The sequence below is a fragment of the Xenopus laevis genome, chromosome 3S (genome assembly GCF_017654675.1).
Source record: "Xenopus laevis strain J_2021 chromosome 3S, Xenopus_laevis_v10.1, whole genome shotgun sequence".
Classification (NCBI taxonomy): Eukaryota; Metazoa; Chordata; class Amphibia; order Anura; family Pipidae; genus Xenopus; species Xenopus laevis.
In genome coordinates, this window is record NC_054376.1 from 84,246,039 (window position 1) to 84,266,244 (window position 20,206).

At 37.6% G+C, this 20,206-nt stretch overlaps 1 protein-coding gene across 4 annotated transcripts in view; it reads right to left on the minus strand.

The window, feature by feature from the left end:
• Positions 1–20,206, minus strand: part of scaf11.S (SR-related CTD-associated factor 11 S homeolog) — a 51,277-nt gene that overhangs the window by 19,056 nt on the left and 12,015 nt on the right. For 3 of the 4 annotated variants that reach the window (XM_018253975.2, XM_018253973.2, XM_018253974.2), the window contains exons 6-8: positions 19,372–19,433; positions 17,254–17,291; positions 11,078–11,178 (exon numbers count right to left, since the gene is read on the minus strand). In XM_018253975.2, the coding sequence (XP_018109464.1) occupies positions 11,078–11,178; positions 17,254–17,291; positions 19,372–19,433 (201 nt within the window). 4 annotated transcript variants of the gene reach the window in all.

The window sequence follows — 20,206 nt, forward strand, 5'->3', positions numbered from 1 at the left end:
ATGGTAACAGCTCCCTGGTAGATAGAATAGCACTCCATAGTAAAAGTTCAAGTCTCACTGTGACTACTTCAGTTACATTGAATAGGATGAACAATAGACTCCCTGAAAGCAGTTCTGTTGTTTCTGAAAGCACAGGATGACGAAAAATTACTGCCTATAAACCAATATTACAACTAAAAAAATATATATACTTGGTTCAGGCATAAAATTTTATATAGTGAAGTGCAGTGTAAACAAATTAATTTAGAAATAAAAACTACACCATAAAAATCATGACAGTATCCCTTTTTTAAGTAACAGTTCAAAGTAGGTGGGCTTTACAGTGCAGGCTGCTCTTCCATTACTCAGCTGGCTCTGTGGACAAATTAACTTTTTCAAGTACTTAAAGGATATAAGCACAGTAGGACTTTTACTTTGAGATATAATATTTACTGTGATAATAACAAGGGTTAAGCATTGCAGCGTTAATGTTACACTATGGGGGCATGTGCAAGGCCTGTCAGTCACATATACATAGTTAGTTAAATCGGGTTGAAAAAAGACAAAGCCCATCAAGTTCAACCCATCCAAATTAAAACCCAGCATCCATACACACACCCCTCCATACTTTCACAAATGATATATACTCATATCTATACTAACTATAGAGTTTAGTATCACAATAGCCTTTGATATTATGTCTGTCCAAGAAATCAGCCAAGCCATTCTTAAAGGCATTAACTGAATCAGCCATCACAACATCACCCGGCAATGCATTCCACAACCTCACTGTCCTGACTGTAAAGAACCACCTACATTGCTTCAAATGAAAGTTCTTTTCTTCTAGTCTGAAGGGGTGGCCTCTGGTACGGTGATCCACTTTATGGGTAAAAAGATCCCCTGCTATTTATCTATAATGTCCTCTAATGTACTTGTAAAGTGTAATCATGTCCCCTCTCAAGCACCTTTTTTGAGAAAACAACCCCAACCTTGACAGTCTACCCTCATAATTTAAGTCTTCCATCCCTCTAACCAATTTAGTTGCACTTAGTCTCTGCACTCTCTCCAGCTCATTTATATCCCTCTTAAGGGCTGGAGTCCAAAACTGCACTGCATACTCCAGATGAGACCTCACCAGGGACCTATAAAGAGGCATAATTGTGTTTTCACCCCTTGAGTTAATGCCCTTTTTTATGCAAGACAGAACTTTATTTGCTTTAGTAGCCACAGAATGACACTGCCCAGAATTAGACAACTTGTTATCTACAAAAACCCCAAGATCCTTCTCATTTAAGGAAACTCCCAACACAGTGCCATTTTGTGTATAACTTGTCTTTAGATTATTTTTGCCAAAGTGCATAACCTTGCATTTATCAACACAACCTCATTTTCCAGTTTGCTGCCCTGTTTTCCAACTAAGACAAATCAGTCTGCAAAGTGGCAGAATCCTGCATGGAACATATAGTTCTGCACAATTTAGTTTCATCAGCAAAACTACATAGAATATGTTCCATTTACCACCACTCTTTGCAGTCTATATTTTAGACAGTTCTCTATTCAGGTACAAATACTATGTTCCAATAAAGCAATAAGTGATTGGTGCAGGACAATATAAGGGGCAGACTAATTGGAATGGACCGTTTACAGGCAGAACCATGGCAAAACATACATCTGGTTAGTATTTTAAACCTCTTTATTTCACAAATAACATTCATAGAGGGAAAAAAAAGAGCAGTTTTTTGGGTACATCAGGACAAAATTTTGATGGAAAATCTGGGAAAACATTACTTAAAATCAGGGAAATGCACCCATTGACATATATTATAAATTGGCGGGACCACAAACAAAAAAATGTAAAATGTGGTAAAACTTAAAATCTGGGTACACTGTATTAAGTTTTAGGGTAGGCTGGCCAACCACAACTTTATGTTTATGCACGTGTAATTTTATTAAGTGAAAATAATGACTATGTCTCCTTTAAGCTCTTAATTAAATTTCTAACTCAGTTTATACAGAAATATGGCATTTGTAGCCACAATGTATAGCACATTGTATTTTGTCAGCCATATGTAAAATTCCTCATGGTGCTCAATGATTAAGGGTTCAGCACCATCCCAAATCAGTAGACAGAAAATCAATGGCACACTCTACAGGTGCAGTGGGAGAAGCCTTTGCCAATTTATTTGTGGAAGTGCAACATTTTGGGGCCATGCTAGGTTCACTCTGTTGCACCTGCTCTGCGTGCTGGATTTCTTTCTGCATTCAGGAGACTTCTCTCTCACTGGTGAAAAGCCTGTTAAGTTAGTACTTTTTTGCTGCTTTATTTATTTAGGGATAGATTTTACAGTCGCCTGGGCCCTAACAAGTCACCTGACTACGCCAGGTTCTTACATTCAAAGGTCTAATGTCATGGCTTCCAATCTGTATCTGGTTTGTAGTTCACTGGCAATATACCTAAAGTCGCCTTGTTAATGTCACATCATGACCAGATATTTGAGAGAGAGGAAAAAAAAAAAAAAAGCAGCATTATCCAAGATGAGAAATTTCTTTAAAAAAAAAATATTCTTTGCCATATCATTCATTTTAAAGTTTGTTACAGCAGTGATAAAGTAAGAAGAAACAATTCTGAATTTAAAAAAGCAGTCATTTCAGGCAACAAATCTTTAGACCCTTTTAATTCTAAAGACCAAAGTCTCTCCTTTACATACTTCATTTCAGTCAAGAGAATTTTGATTACCATAAAATACATTTGAAGTCATTTTACAATAGTAATTACAACAGTAATTTTTACAAAAATAAGGTTCAGAATACAACCCACAAGAAAGCTTAAATGCTGTTAAAAGTACACCAGTCTCAAAAAAAAAACTATAGAATTTTTATTCAAAAAACAAAAAAAAAACCCAGAAAAGAACATGGCATTAACAACAGTGTCCACAAAATGGCGCCTGTCTGCTTGTTATAATTCTGAGTTCACAGGTGGAAGGAAACAAGATTCAAATCATTTTTACAGTGTAATAAAAGTTCATTTTGCTTGACTAACATGATAACATAGGATTTGGAATGGGTTTTTTTAGGCGACGAGTCCCCTTTAAACCTCAGACGTTTAGTTTAGTGCACGCCTGACTGTTGAGGTGAGAGTGAACACCATGGTGAGATCGAAAGAGCTGTCTGAGGCCTTCAGAAAAGAGTAGCAGCTTATTAGTCTGGTAAGTGATTTAAAGAGAGCTCAGGGTTTTAAACCAGTCTGGAAAATAGTCTAAAATAGGACTTTCAAAAACAAATGTCAACATGTCCAGGTCTGGCCTTTCAAGCAAGTTCATTCCGAGAGCATGAATTCTAAAATAAGTTTTCAAAAACGTCATCACTGGTCACTTTTTACAAATGTCAGTCTCTTTCTACAATCAGAAAGAGATTGCACAGCTTTAACTTGCATAGGAGGTGTGCAAGGTAGAAACCTTTACTCTCTAAGAGAAACATCTCTGAAGTTTGCCAGAAAGAACATAGCCAAAGAACAGGATTTTTGAAATAATGTTCTTTACACAGATGACTCAAACTGAATTATTTGGACACCAGAACAGAGGACATGTTTGGCATAAACCAAATACAATATTCCAGGGACAGAACCTCATACAAACTGTGAAGCATGGAGGTGGAAGTGTCATGGTTTGGGGGTGCTTTGCTGCAGCAGGACCTGGCCAGCTCACTATCATAGAATCCACCATGAATTGTATATCAGAGGGTGCTTGAGGAACATGTCAGACCATCTGTAAGAAATTTAAAGCTGAAGCGGACCCCGCTACACTACAATGACCCAAACATACCAGTAAACATAACAGAAAATCCACCAAGGACTGGCTGAAAACTAAGAAATGGAGTGTCCTGGCATGGTCAAGTAAAAGCCCAGATCTTAATCCCATTGAGATGTGTGGGGTAACTTGAAACGGGCTGTACATGCAAGAAAACCTTCAAACATCTCACAGCTGAAAGTATTCTGCATTGAGGAGTGGGGCAAACTTTCCTCAAACCGATGTCAGAGACTGGCTACAAGAAGTATCTCACTGCAGTTATATCAGCCAAAGGGGGTAACACTAAAGGGTAGGGTGAACAAACTTTTTCCTCAGGTAGAATCCACATTTTTGTTGATATCTTTTGTTTAATGAGTAAATCAAGGTTATTTTTTGTTGTTTACCTGCAATGAAATCACTTTCATTTTCAGAGATAAAAACAAAAAAGATTAGACATCGATATGTGAACATTTCTTAATAAAGAACTAAAAATTTAATGGAATACGTGTGTGTGTGCGTATGTGTGTACATACATACATAGTACGTACGTAAGTATGTACGTACGTACGTACGTACGACACACACATAGTATTCCACCACTGGCCCACAGGCACAGTGTCTAGCAGGTCTTAAGATGTGCAATCGTTTTCTCTCCATCAAGCCCTGAGAAAAACATGCACCTTGCTCAGTTTATGAATGTAGCAAGGTTAAATTTAAAGGGGAAATACCATAAACTCATGTAAATCTTTCAAAACATAATAACCCTGTACCATTTGTTAAATAATTACCCCTCTCCATAGTTTGTCTCTTTATGCAGCCTTGGGGCAATGTCTGTTATTTGGGAAGGATAGCTCTAATACCTTGCAAGGCAAAATGAATACACACCAGTGTATCTGACCAGTTCAAAATTTGACTCAGACTCTTGCATGAAGAAAGCCATCTTAAATTGTTCTATATTTTGAAAGCTCTTTATTACCATGGGATGAGTCTCATATTAGGTTTTCATTTTTGCAATAGTTCCTCTTTAACAGTAATTTCACAAAGGACTTCAGACAAATGATTGTGAAAAGTTCAAAGCAGGCAATGCAGTTTAAAAGTAGGTATCTTTCTCAAAAAAGGGTGGGGGGAAGGCTATAAAAATTTGCATCAAATTTAAGGCCTGTGATATCTTCAAACTCCTTGAGGATCTCCTCACAACCGAAAAGAACTTTAAACTTGAAGTCTTCAATTATCATCAAGGGGATCATATGTTGGCTTGTTAGTGCCTGAAAAACAGATTTAAAATCCACTGTAGTAATGGAGACTTTAAATAAAAACTGATCTTTGTTATGTTAACGCTATGGTATATTAAAAATCTACAATCTGACTTCATAAAGCCAGAACTGTAATTGCTAACTTTGCCACTTCCCCAAAATGTGTCTCTCTCCCAGAAATCTCTTCATACTATCAATAAAAAAAATTACATTTGAATTTAAAATGAAATGAAGCAATTTATGGGTCAATTGTAATATACAATATAAAGATACATTTGGAGAAATGTTTTATATATAAAATGTATTTGATATTTGTGGGACTTGCTTTTAAGCTAGTTACTAGTAGGTTTTTATCGTCAATAAGGGAACATGTTTTTTATGTAGATAAGCCATACACCCAGATAAGGCTACCCCAAAACAAAATTCAAACTACTAAACTAAAGAAATGTTTGAAAAACACCTCTGTATTATTTGTATTAAGTACAAAACAGTGTTTTAGGATTCCAGAGAAAACTGACATTTTTAAAAATGTGAATGGTTTCGCTTTAAATAAACTCTATGGGAGATGGTCTTCCCATAACGAAGAGCCTTCTGGATAATGGTTTCAGATAATGTATTCCATACCTGCACTTAAATGGACAATTATGGTTTTGTTTTCATGGAGAAATGTTGCATTGACTACTACATTGGCATTTAAGGACCGATACATTTTCAGAGATTTCTACCTAAAACCTGTCAAGATGTAGGTTTTATAAAATTGGGGGGGTTTCAATGAGAACTTGGAAGCTGCCTTATAAACCCTTCCAGACTGATACAAGTTGACAACTTTGAGTTGGGCAAGTTAATAAGTGTATTTTCTATTTCTAATTACACTTTTTATACTGCAAATATTTCACTCTACAATACAACTAAAAAAAATACACTTGCTGGTTTACGAATGAAATTTTGTAATATTGGTGTGTAGGCAGCCATCTCAGGTCATTTTGCCTGGTCATGTGCTTTCAGAAAGATCCAGCACTTAAGAATGGAACTGCTTTCTGGCAGGCTGTTTCTCCTAATCATTGTAACTGAATGTGACGCAGTGGCACCTGGCTTTTTCTATTGAGTGCTGGTCTTAGATCTACCTGGCAGCTCTTATCTTGTGTTAGGGAGCTGCTATCTTGTTACCTTGCCACTGTTCTGTTAGGCTGCTGGGGGGGGGGTCTTAAGGATGATATCACTCTAACTTGCAGTACAGCAGTAAAGAGTGACTGAAGTTTATCAGAGCATGACTTGGGGCAGCTGGGAAACGGACACTATGTCTAGTCCCATGTCAGATTTCAAAATTAAATATGAAAATATCTGTTTGCTCTTTTGAGAAACAGATTTCAGTGCAGAATTCTGCTGGAGCAGCACTATTAACTGATGCGTTTTAAAAAAAACAAACATTTTTTGCCATGATCACATCCCTTTAACAACCAGTCAAAAGTTGCTTTTAATCAGCCTCTTACAGAATTACTTCCTTGTTTAATGGGATGTGCTGGAAAGATTCTAGTTCTGCAATAAAATGTTGAACGGTCAAACTGCAGGTGCAGAAAACAGAGCCAATCAGATATATCAGCTGAAAGATTACAGGAGATGGTCTGCCAATAATCACAGCCCTTCAACATGGGCTAAAACCTTGCAGAGAGCATAAATTGTTATTTTTCTCAATTAAAACTAGCTGTTTGAGCAGTTTGGCCCAAAACCCAAAGGTCTGGATGAACTTTTTCAACCACACACAACTGGCCAGTGTCCTTAATATGTCCCGCTTCAGCCTTTTGCACCCTGAATTTAGACATGTGCTTGCTCTGCCTTGGCCCTTTTGTGATGTGAGATGGGCAGGTAGGTTAGGATCGAGTGCAAGTTGATTTATTGCCAACCCACACATCACAACCGGGCTTCCTTTGGTAACTTTATTGCAAGTTTTACAACAGATTCCTTTAGGAAGCAGTCACAAGAAAATACAAATCTGACTCATATGCTCATCATAAACCATACCACGCTCAATCATGCAGGTCTGCCAGTCTCACCTTTTTATCAGTGGGAAAAGAAAGAATTTTTAGCTTTTTGTAGAAGGCATATCTTGAAAATGTGCAGCAACATGAGAAGCTATCTGGTGTTTTAGCCACTCAGAAATATAACACCACTTAAAGTAATGGCCTTCGAAACTATATCAACCTTTCCAGATTATTAGTTGCATAGTACTATTTTGTAAGTTTTCCACAGCATGAAAACTGGTATTTAAAGGAGTTCCCGTTATGAATTATCTGCTTCTGCTTATACACTGACAGACAACTCTAGAATAGCATGGTCAATTCAATAGTTTGCAAGCTCACCAACATTTGGGAGAATTGAGTGGATTATGACCACAAAGAGTAGTTTAAATTTTGCTAGCACAGACTCATGTGGCCTACCTACAGTATTTCTGTAAGAACTATTAAGCTGGCCATAGACGCAAAGATCCGATTGTACAAATCATCATACCATCGGACTTCCCCATCTCGTGACCTGCCACTAACCATTCCGATCAAATAATGTAGAAAAGAACAGATCAGCCGATGTTCTGCCCCTGAAAGCAATCGTACGACAAAAACTAGCGACCCACTGAAAACCGTACAATTGGCAACACATGCAGAGATATTATCGCCAGCCGACAAATCTTTTAACCTGTCCGATCGACCAAACGACCGATCTCTGCCGGACGAAAAATGTCAGGACTCTCCACACACAGTCTGAAAACCATACAAATCATCAGATCTTTGCGTCTATGGCCAGCTTTAGAGTCTTGTTAAAGAAACTGAACATTTTGTTATCACGTGGGGTCATTTTTTTATTATCAAGCAAATATTAACAGCACCAAGTAAAGAGGGTAAAAGCTAGTTTAAAGCTTTTTAATTACAGACAAATACTACCTTTAATCATAAGATTCAAGGTCTATTTTTTTTTTTTTAAACTCAGCGAGTCCTAAAGCGTTTTCCCAAGGGCATTTTTGCCAGTCGCATAGTTCAGCAATTTTCCCCTGCCCAGCTTGCCTTCGTACCCCCCTCAGGCACTATGTTAGATTTTTTTCTCTCTGAAGCCAGTAGGATGGCATGCTTTGCTTTCAGCCATATTGGCTCTTACAAAAGCAGCGCTAATAGGATGGGACAGCACCTATTTTTTTTCCCACATGGGAAGAACCCTGGTCACAGTTTTTAAAAGAGTGCACAAGTGAGATTCTTTGCATATGCAGCTAAATTGAAAATAGAACATTGCTTAGAATCTATACACTGATGATGGTGCAATGATTTGAGTGGGAATCCAACTTTTACAGGAAAGTGAATTACTTGCACTAGTATTTACTGATAAAAAGCGTACAATAAATGCCATTAAAGGGGATCTATAGCAAAAAATAAATAAATAAATATAAGCTTCATCTGACTGAAATAATACACTTTCTAAATTTAGTCAAATAGAGATTCTCTACCATTTCTGAAATAATCAAGTTATTCTTCAGTATCTCATTCTCTGCAATTTGTCACTCTCTGTGCTCTCTTCATGCAGAGGTCTGGATCATATGTTGATTGACAGGGGTCTCCCTTTCTTAGTAGATGTTTTAGAGCTTACTCAAATAACCAACTCAACCACAAACAAAAGATAACAACATAACTAACTTTGGCACACACCCTGCATGCAGGCGGGCCAGCTATTTTAGGGTAAGGGCACACCTGGCGATTCGGTGAGATTTAGTCACCTGGCGACTAATCGCCTCTTCTTTGGGGAGACTAATCTCCCCGAACGGCTTCCCTCTGTCTTCCACAGGCTATAATGAAAAAACGCCTGCAGCATGGCACAGGCAGCACTTCGTATTCCACAGTCACCTCACGAGAAAATCCGTGGTCGCCCCAAAGAAGAAGTGATTAGTCGCCAGGCGACTAAATGTCCCTGAATCGCCAGGTGTGCCCTTACCCTAAAAAGAGTAAGCTCTAATACATCTTTTAGACAAAGGGTGTAACCCACCCCCAAGGGATGTGTTATATTTGTCAATCAAAAACTAACTCCACCTTTTGCATGAAGAGAAAAGAAAGAAATGGTACAGAATGTTTAATGGATTATATTTAGAAAGTTTCTTATTTCAGAGTGATGAAGTTTATATAAAATTTTTATTTTAGCTATAAGCAATGTCAAGTTTATTCTCTCAACAAACAAGAAAAAGGTTAACCTTCATTTAGGATCTTGGATTTTACAAAATTTTCACACAAGAGATTACAAATAAAAGGAATAGTACATACATATAGAAATAAATTTAAATAGTCACAAAAGCATGTTTGGGCCTACCGTTTTAAAGGGCAAATGTGAGTTTATTGAAGAAAGAAAGAAGAGAATAAAACGACTATTTAACCATTCTACCCCCGCTTTCCTTAAAGGAGAAATCAACCTGTGGGGGGGAAAAAAACCCTAACCCCCACCCCAGGTAGACCTCCCTCCCTGCTCCCCCCAGGCTAATTCCCCCCCCCCGGGAATGCCCCATACTTACGCCTCAGCACAGATTCTTCCAGCGAAGTTCCATGGGTCCATCTTCTGTGTCCTCTGTAAGCTAACTGCGAGATCTGTATTTCTTTGCATTTGCAGTTGGAGCAGCTTTCAGATTTGCGCAACTGCACATGCGCCGAATTACACGGAAGTTGCCGATCTCCCAGTCAGCTTACCGAGGACCGGAGAAGATGGACGCGTGGAACTTCGCTGGAAGAATCTGTGTCGAGGGGTAAGTATGGAGTATGTGGCATGTCCCGGGGGGGGGGTTAGTTAGCCTGGGGGGAGGTCTACCTCGGGTGGGGGGTACGGGGTTTTTTTCCCCACAGGTTGATTTCTCCTTTCAGTTTTACGAATTCCCATTGTATTTTATTTTTTGGAATATTTGGAATATCTAGTAGCATGGCAACTGGACATTTAGAGTTTTTCTTGAAAATGTTTTACCACTCATCTGAGTGGCTTCTTCAGTTCAATTCTACTAGATACTTTATATCATGACCTGGATAGTTAGACATATTCTTTTTAAAATCTGCTCTTAAATATTCTAGTGTTAGTTTTGCCAAATGATGCTTGCATGAGTGTGCACAGCTGAAGTAAGGCCCAAGATCAGCTTCAACTGTGCATGTTCCTGCAAGCTCAGTGTAGACAGAAGTGACCCAAGAGGAAATATAATGGGAGAATATGGTACCTGTAAAATGTTGGGCAACTCTGCATGTCTATGGCAGATCTCATATATGAGGTAAATTTTCAGTGCAATAGACATTGCAAGTATGGAATAGGAGTAAGGGTGAGGATTTATTTCTCCTTTTAGTATATTGATTTTTGTATTGTGGGTGCCCTTAGTGATGTCAATATTTATGAAAGAATTGTTTGTCAAAACATGATAATGCAACCGTTTGTACAATTTCACTATAACGCAGATTTGACCAGAGTTGCTAAGATAGTGCTACATTTTATTTATTTAAAAATCACTAATTTACAAGAAGTAAAAATCAGGGTAATGCAGAATGTTAAGGACACATAGGGCTGGTTTGGTGCCTGAAACAGCAAACTCAATAGAAATTACCCTAAAATTGCGTTAAAATCGTTTTACTTAAATATGGCTCAAACTGCTCTGTGTACCATTGTTTTAAGTATTGGGCACAACATCAAATCCAGTTAAACAGCACTGTTATATAAACAGCCCTGCCGTTATATTAATAAACATTGTGGAAATCCCATTTGTGATTTCTGAATACATTTATCTCACATCTTTTGTGAGACAACCAAAAAGTCTGTATACTGCATGTGCAGATTGTTAAGATACAGTATATTGCAGTTTATCGAAGAGTTTGCGGTCTGTTCTAAAATTATTAACATACCTTTTTCAAACCTTTGTTTCAATATGCTCTCTGATCTTATATTTGGGGCTACAGTCACTCATTCAGTGCTTTTGTATTTTGTGACAAACTGAAGCATATTAGAACAATACAGAGCCACTTTTGGAGTACACAAAATGCAAAGCCAGTCATTTCAAACAGTACTTACCCATTACTAACATGGTTAGGTGTACCAGATGTGTTTACAGGAGGATATATGTCTGAGTAGCCACCACAGCAATAAGCACTAGACCAGCTTAATCTTTTGATCTAAAAGGAAACAGGAGTCATTCATTTTGCACTGTTCACAAGTCATAGCATAAAAAACAAAATTAACACATTACTTCATTATTTTCTTTAATTTAAAGAGGCAGCATAACCCACTTCTCATCAGCTTTATAAATAGGGTGTGCGGATCATACTTTTTGCCTACTGGGATATATGTAATGACCTCTATACACAAATTACCATGCTTATGGGTGGTGGCAGACGGAGAGATTAATCGCCCAGCGACAAATCTTCTCTACTGCGGGCGACTATTCTCCCAGAAATACAGATCATTGGCGGGATGGCATACGAATCGCTTTGGATTTCCTTAGTCGCCCCCAAAGGAAACTTCAGGCGACTTTGTAAATCTGAAGCCATTCATATGCCATCCCGCCGGCGTTTCATATTCACCTTCCAACATTTTTTCAATTCAGTTGTTTTCAGACTCTAAACGGATTTAAATTGATATATTTTTTTATCTTTGGCCCTGCAGAATCTGGGTTTCCTTCAAGTTTTAGGCACACAAGCTTACTGCCTGCTTCTCTCCGCCTAATGAATATTAATGAGGTGGAGAGAAGAAGATACGCTGAAATCAGTCCTTCCTAAATCTGCTTAGGAAAACAACCTTTCTCAAATCTTTCCTAAGCAGTAGAACATCAGAGCAGCCTCTTTCTTTCTCCTGACAACTTCCTTGACTACTTGGTGGTCAGAATGGTCAGAAACTGACCAGCAGGTGGCACTGTTGTAACAAAATTTATTCATATTAACAGCACATGCATCCCTTAATATCTTGGAATTAAATAATAAAGGCAAATTTCAAAAGTTCTTAGAATAGCACTCTCATCAGTTTTAAATTCACTTATTTTAAAGGTTTACTTATCCTTTAAAACATCAATTTGTGCCTGATAAAGCATAGTGGTGGACCACCCGAAGTATACGAAAGCAATCATTTGCTTTGGAAGCTTCCTTTAAGGAACTGCTGATCTGCCTTAAAGCAGCTGTTCCACTTGATACAATAGTTGTTAATGTTTGACAGATGCTGCTAAGAAATGTATCAACTACAAATGTAGCAAACTGTTGAGAATCTGCACCTGGATTTGTGAGATGCCAGGCTAAAAAACTAGAGACAAAAACATAAAATTTTAAACTTTGGAAAAACAGTACAAAAATAAAAGCTGGAAAGCAATTGCAAAAAGTCTACATTTATGGTGAACAATCTGAAAACAACTGAGCTGAAAAAGTGTTTGGAAGGTGAACAACCCCTTTAAATGTGTGTCAGGTGACAAGACACTATTGGGCCTGGGCAAAACGTTTAGGATTTATAGTTATGTGAATAATGTCTGTAGCTTTCTCAAGCATCTCTAGTGCAGGTTTAGACTTGCACAGTGAAATTCTAAAGTTTTACTCTACTGCACATCAGCGAGTCTTCCAAAGTATATCTGGATTTTTTTTCATAAAAGTAGCACAGACCTGGGTGGGTGGAGGGAAATTAGAGATTGAATTAACTGGGAGATGCCAGACATATTGGCACCCCTCACTGAATTTGCCTTTGACCTTTAAAAACACGATATTTAGGAAACATTCCTTTAAAGGGGTGGTTCACCTTCAAACAACTAGTTGTTGTTTTCAGATTGTTCCCCAGAAATAAGACTTTTTTCAATTACTTTCATTATTTATTTTTTTACTGTTTTTCCAAAATCTAAGTTTAAAGTTGAATGTTCGTGTGTCTGGTGTTTGAGTCTGGCAGCTCAGTAATTCAGGTGCAGACTCTAAACTGTTACAATTTTGCAACATTTAGTTGATCCATTTCTCAGCAGCATCTCTTGACTATTAGCAACTATTGTATCAATTCTAACAGCTGACTGAAATGAAACCCAGAGATTCTGCTCTGCAGGGACAAAGATAAAAAAACTAAATGTATCCATTTAGAACAGTTTACAGGGTCAGCGACCCTGCCTCCCTGGGCTGCTTCAGAAAGTTAAAAAAAAAAAAAAAAAAGACACTTTACACTTCAATATTAGAAAAACTGTGACAGAAAATAAAAAGTCATTGGAAATTCAGTCATTATTTCTGGTGATCTATCTGAACACAACTAGTTGTTTGAAGGTGAACAACCACTTTAAAGGAATGAAAATGTACTGTTGCTATGCATTAGCAAATGTTATGTGTTTGCTTTAGAAAGACAACTATAGTATATGTAATAAGGCTATTGTGTAGCCTGGTGGCAGCCATTCAAGCTTAAAAATGAGAAAAGGCACAGGCTTCTTAGCAGATAGATGCATTTTGAGAATACCATTGTATTCTATTGCAAAGCTTTTCTGTTATATTCTATGTAACCTGTACTTTTAATAGTTGTCCCCATGTTTGTTTATATTAACTATATTAGTGTTTCTGCAAACTGTAGCAGTGTAGGGAAACAGTACATTATATTAACTTACTTTTTTGGTGTTACGGTTTAAGGACAAAGCTGTCTTAACAGCTATAATCAGGCTATTCAATTGACCCAATGTAATGGATAATTAGATTCAGGAGATGAATTAGAGCCTAGACTGCTGAATCAAAACCTTGCTAAATATGGAACCTTAGAACAGGTTTTCTACAAGACTCGATTAAAAGGAGGTTCCAGAAGGATGGGGGGGGGAGCCGTTAAAATATTCTATAAAGAATTACATAACATTTCAAAGGCTTCATGAAGCCAATTATTCACAGTGAAAGCCATCATTTCCAAATGCAGAAAACCATAAACCGTACTAATCAGCAACTTATATAGAAGTCCCAAAAACATCCCAGAAAACATTCATCATAACTTCAACATAGGTCAGTGTTCATCATAACTACATGATATGAAAAATAAAAAAAAACTGGACAGAAATGGAATATATGGGAAGAGTAGTCAAAAGTGGAACTCTTTGGACAACACTCCTGTTATGTCTGGCATAAAGAAATACAGAATTCCACAGTTAGAACATAACACAGTAGAGTGGTGCTTTGATGCCTTAGGATCTGGCCACCTTTCCATTATTAAAGGAAGAGTAACAATAAAAATGTGTTTTAAATTAATGAAAATATCGTAGTGTTGCCCTGCACTGGTAAAACTGATCTGCTTGCTTCAGAAACACTACTATAGTTCATTTAAACAAGCTGCTGAGTAGCAAAGGCGGAAATTGAAAAAAGGCTATATGGTTTTGCTAACCTTTAGGTTCTTTGGTTTCCTTTTTCCTATGTGAACGTATTCTGCTGGCAGTTTAGTGACTGGCCAGTACATGTCATTTTATAAAAGGGTAAAGGTTTTCCTATACCCCAGGGAATGTGTTAGCCAGCAAGGCTGGGTCCTTTTTCACAGAGGGGAGGGGGAGTAGTTCCCCACCCAGAGATTATAAAAAAAAAAGGGATGTTGCCATGTGTTCTGCCTCTGTCCAGTGCACCCATTGCAAGTGGGGTGTTGCTGCTAGGGCCTGAGGTTGAGGTAGGCCTCAGTATAAGTGAAGCAAGCGTCAGGTCAGAAACTGTAATAGGTCACTACAGGAGTGAGAGTTCAGGAAAGTTAGTGAGAAGGCTCCAATGAGGAGATTAGCACCCTGCGGTGTGACTATGCTGCCAGGTTAAGGACTCATGTGGTTAAACTCGGGGACAGAGAGATCCTTGGAAAAGTGTATCAATTCACAAAGCTGACTAACAAATGATCAGACAATATCTGTTAGTAATACAATTGTGTATAAATTACCTGCTGCCACTATTTGCTTCGTGGAGTGTACCATCTGAGCACACATCTTGAATATGTGAGACTATTGAGAAGTGTACCATTAGTTCAATAAATGTTCTGCTGTTTTAAAGAACCACTGGCGCCCAAAGTTTATTTGATCAAGAGTGAATTCTGTGTCTGCTTATACCAAGTGGTAATCCCTTCCTCCATACCATAAGCAGGGGGGGCCCCACCTGAGTATAAAGAGTCCAAGTATATTGTGCCTACTGGGAGTTGCACTCCTTGCCTGGGTACAGAAACCAGTGGATAGTAACCCAACCACCTGTTACACAGATAACAGCCTTATGTTCTACGGAGGTTATCTGCTGTGTAACCTGAGCCTTTTCTCCTCTGAATGGCTGCCCCCATTGCTACACAGCAGCTTGTTTATATAAATAATAGTTTCTGAAGCAAACAGCAGTTTTACCAGTGCAGGGTAACTGCATTATATTTTTACTATTTTTATTACTTTAACATCAAAAAATGAAAGTGTTTTAGTGTTCCTTTAAGAACCATGAATTCTACACTAATTGGTTTAGGAAGCAAGACAATGAATAAACACACAAACACAAGTCTACTCCAAAGTCAGATATGCTTTTGGGAGGACCTAAAAAAAGCCTTTAATGCGCAAAGCCAAAATGCCTGAATTAAAGCAATCGCCTAAAATTCCACTTAACAGTGTTTGGTTGCAATTAGCTGTATAAAGTGGTGATTCATCTTTAACCAAACTTTTAGTATGTTATAGAATGGACAATTCTTAGAGACTTTGCATCCTTCTTATTGTTAAAGGAACAGTTCAGTGTAAAAATAAAAACTGGGTAAATAAGATAAGGCTGTGCAAAATAAAAAATGTTTGTAATATAGTTAGGCAAAAATTTAATCTATTAAGGCTGGAGTGACTGGATGGCTAACATAACAGAACCAAACCCAAACTTACTGCTCTGCAGCTATCAAACTCTTGAATTAGGCAGCGACTTGGGGGGGGGGGCACATTGCACAAAACTGTTCAGTGAGTTTGCAATTTATCCTTAGCATGCAGCTCAGATTCAAAAGCAAATAGTTGTGACCCATGTGCAGCCCCCCCAAGTCTCTGATTGGTAGGTGTTCTGGCTATTATGTTACACATCCAGTTACTCCAGCCTTTATTCATTACAATTTTTAGGCCAACTATAAAAGAAACATTTATTTTTATTTTGCACAGCCTATTACCAAATTTTTATTTTTACACTGAACAAGTCGGATTGGGTTGGTATATTGGGGAAAAGATCCTCTCATTTGGCAACCTTGTGCTGATTCGGCTTTATCTTGGGAAAATGCCTGTTGCATTTTCCCACGATTAAAGGGGACCTGTTACCCAAACAAAATATTCAAAATCCTATTTTATCACATTAGTCAAGCAGAATGAACTTTAATTACACTATATACATTATTTGAATCTAGTTTCCTTCAGTCTGGGAATTCATAATTATAGCAATATGACTATGAAGATTTTCATTCATCCAGGTCAAGGTATATCTAGTATAGGTTAATCTAAAAACAACTGGACTTGCTGAATAATCATTGGAGATGTTTCACTACTCATCCGAGCAGCTTCTTCAATTCAACTGACTGGTGTGGCATATAAACTCATGACACATTGGATAATCCTATCACAGTAACTACACCTCTGTGAATTTTCAAATGTCAGTCTCTTTGAAGAGTTACAATGTGCCATTGTGATTGGATTAGTGGAAGAGTTTCTATCCTGAGAATTTCCCACACCAATCAGTTGAACTGAAGAAGCTGCTTGGATGAGTAGTGAAACATTTTCAATGATTACTCAATAATGGACCTGATGTCCATCCCCATGCCCTGGCTACACAATTAAATTGTGAAGAGAACGGGGGAATGTATGTGTTGCGACATCTAAAAGTACTGAATGGAAAGTGAAATCAATTGTGTGCCCCGCCTCTATGCCATAGAAGAGGGACAGGCAATATTAGATTGACAGCTGAGATTTTTAAATAAGTTTACAACTATGCTTTAATAGAAAATAGAAAAAATAGAAATTGGATTTAATGTTTTTAAAGGACTTTTATTATACATCTTTGTGTGTCTGTGTGACAGGTCCGCTTTAAGCTGAATCGCCTAAAGTTAAGTAATTTTTTGCGGTGATTACAAGGTAAGTAAATAGCAAGGCATTTTCAGTAAGATTCATTGCCTGCTGTAGATTTTTTTTTTAATGCAGGTAACAAACCTCCCCATGTGCCATTGCCCTAATATTTGCTTAACAGCAGCTGATGAATCATCAATACAATTCTTTCACAGGGAAATCAATATATAAAGTTCCAATTTACCTTCAATTTCAGGTCAGTTTTCTCTTCAGTGTTGCACTCTGTTAAAGAAAGTTACTGCAAGTTAATGCATTTTAGCAGCAAATACACAAGAAATACACAGATTCTGCTGTCTTTAGTGCAAAACACAATATCTGAATTAACATTTAATTGTCCTTTTAGTATAAAAATGTACAATGCTAATATGTATTTTTAGGACTAGAGTAGCACCCTGTTTCAGAAACAATTACCACATGTTAAAGAATAATTACCCTCCAAAACAAATATTAGGTAAAATTTTCTTTTATATTCAACCAATCTACTTCCCCATGATTTAGATAGAAGTTTTTTATTATATAAAAGGGTAATTAGGTAGTCCTCAGAATAAGATAACTTGCAATTAGGGATGCATCGAATCCAGGATTCGGTTTGGGATTCAGCCGAATCCTTCTGCCCAGCCAAACAGAATTTGAATCCTAATTTGCATATGCAAATTAGACGTGTGGAGGGAAATCACATGACTGTCACAAAACCAGGGAGTAAAAAAATGTTTTCCCATTCCCACCCCTAACTTGCATAAGCAAACTAGGATTCAGATACTGTTTGGCCAGGCAGAAAGATTCTTTTTTTTTTTTGCCTGTAGCAAGTTTAGAATTTCAACGGCTAGTTCTTAAGTATTTGCTAGCAACCAGGCAGTAGTTTGAAAGTTACAAAGGCAGAGGAACAGGAAAGGTCCTGAAATTAAATAAGCATAAAGTAAACTTTCAATGTTTCTGCTTAAGCATGGGCTAACATGCGATTGTTTTTTCATGCAAAACCTAAAGGTGGGCATAGATTTAAAGATCCGCTCGTTTGGCGACATCGCCAAACGAGCGGATCATTCCCCGATATGCCACTAAACTGCGTGGCTATATCGGGGGTAATTCGAGCGTTCGGATCGAATTACGATGCGCCAAGCGGCTCCGACGGGTCGGTCGGGTAAAAATCCAACCTTCCCGATCGATATTGTGGCCAGATATCGATCGGGATGACCTGTCGGAAGCCCCCCATACACGGGCAGATAAGCTGTCAAATCGGTCCAAACGACAGATATCGGCAGCTTTATCTGCCCGTGTATGGCCACCTTAAAACGAGATGAGAGCCTAATGAGCCAAAAGCATGAAAGCACAAAAATCGGAGTCTTCTCTATCCCAGTCTGATTTTAACAATGCAGGTTCTGAGAAGTGTGTCATGTCTCAAAGGCGATTCTTGAAAACCTCCACAAAACATTGACGTTATTGATGCTCACTAGGCTGAAAAAAAGTTTGCAACACCATTTCTAGAAAGTTTAGACTCCTCCAGTACACTATTGGGAAGATCATGTACAAATAGTGCCAATTAAAACACATTTGTTAGCCTCAGTTCTCAGGAGTGGCTGATCAACAAAGATTAAACCAAGAGCAAGGAGTGTAATAATGCTCCAATATCTTATAGAACCCCAGGCTCAAAAGGCATTAAAGGATTTATATTTTGGCTAATGTAAGTGTTCATTACTCAACCATCAGGAGAACACATGGAATAAAGTGCTGCCTTTAATCGTATAGCAATGTTGTGGAAGAACCTGAAGTGCATGCAAGGAAACCCACAAATACCTGTTTTGAAGCTGAACGGGAAATGGACTAAAAATCCTCCAATTCAATATGGAGAACTATCCAAAGCTACCAGATTTGTTTAGTTGCAGTTATTGCAGCGCAATAAAGGTACACACAATACCAAGGGCGCTGCAACAATGAGGTAAGTTGAAAAACTTGCCTGATGGCAACAACCAACAGGTTACCATGGTCAGCAAAAAAAAACCCAGAAAATTTGGATTTTCTAGTGTGAGAGAGGACAATTTCACTCTGTACACTAGCAATATGCCCCCCTTAAAGGTAAGTGGGGGGGGGCAGGATTCCTGCCTTAGAAATACGCCGCTGCCATTCCTGTAATCAAAACATACAGACTAACACCACATACAAATATAAAATCTTGGTTAATGTTCCTCAATAATTAACTAGCATTATATTTTCACATCTAGAGTTAGGACTTTAAAACATCACTACTCATATACAGTAGTTTAAAAGTTCTAAAACTTTGCTAAAACAAAAAAATAAATAAACTTACGATTTTTCTCATAAGTGCTGGCTTTATAATTATGAAGTGGAGTTTCTCCAGCTATATCAGTTCTGTTTAAACAAAGCATGAAGCATTTTAAATATGGATTTTAAAAGGTCTTTTAAGAAGAATATTGCAGTGAGTGTGTGTAATGAGAAAATATTAGTTAACCAAAACATAAGGTGCAAAAATATAAATACAAAATACGTATATAATTATAACATTACAAAATATTCCTGTATAGTTTAATTCATGCTGCGTACATGTATGGGAAACCCAGCATGTAGAACAAATAAGCATGCTGAACATGTAATTTCTAAGAAAAAAAAATGAAAAATTCTTCCATATGAGAAGATATTTGCTAGAACAAGCTTCCCACATTTTCATGCACAGTCACTAATTCAAATGGCACAAATGCTGTTACAAAAATAATGGTGACAAAATTAGGCTAAAGTGTGTGATAGTAATCTTGAACATCTGACTATAACTGTAGCATTTGTGTTAACATTTCCATTTAATAAATCAGCTTGCATTATAAATTAATCATGGGTTAACATCTGTTTTTAAAGGGGAACTAACATTAAATATAAAATAGGCATCATGCTGTAGAAAGAAATTTTCAGGAAAACAGATTGAATCAAGCAGCTCCAGGCAGTATTTTTAAACTGCAATGTGTTTATTTAGCAGTGTAGGCACACTACATGTTTCGGGCGTAGCCCTTTATCAAGTGTGTAAGAAATTTTCATAATATACTCAAAAAAAAAAAATTATGTACGGTTTCTGAAATAAGTTTTTCTTCACTCTCCCCTTCTCAGCATCCGATTCTCTTCATGCAAAAAGTTGA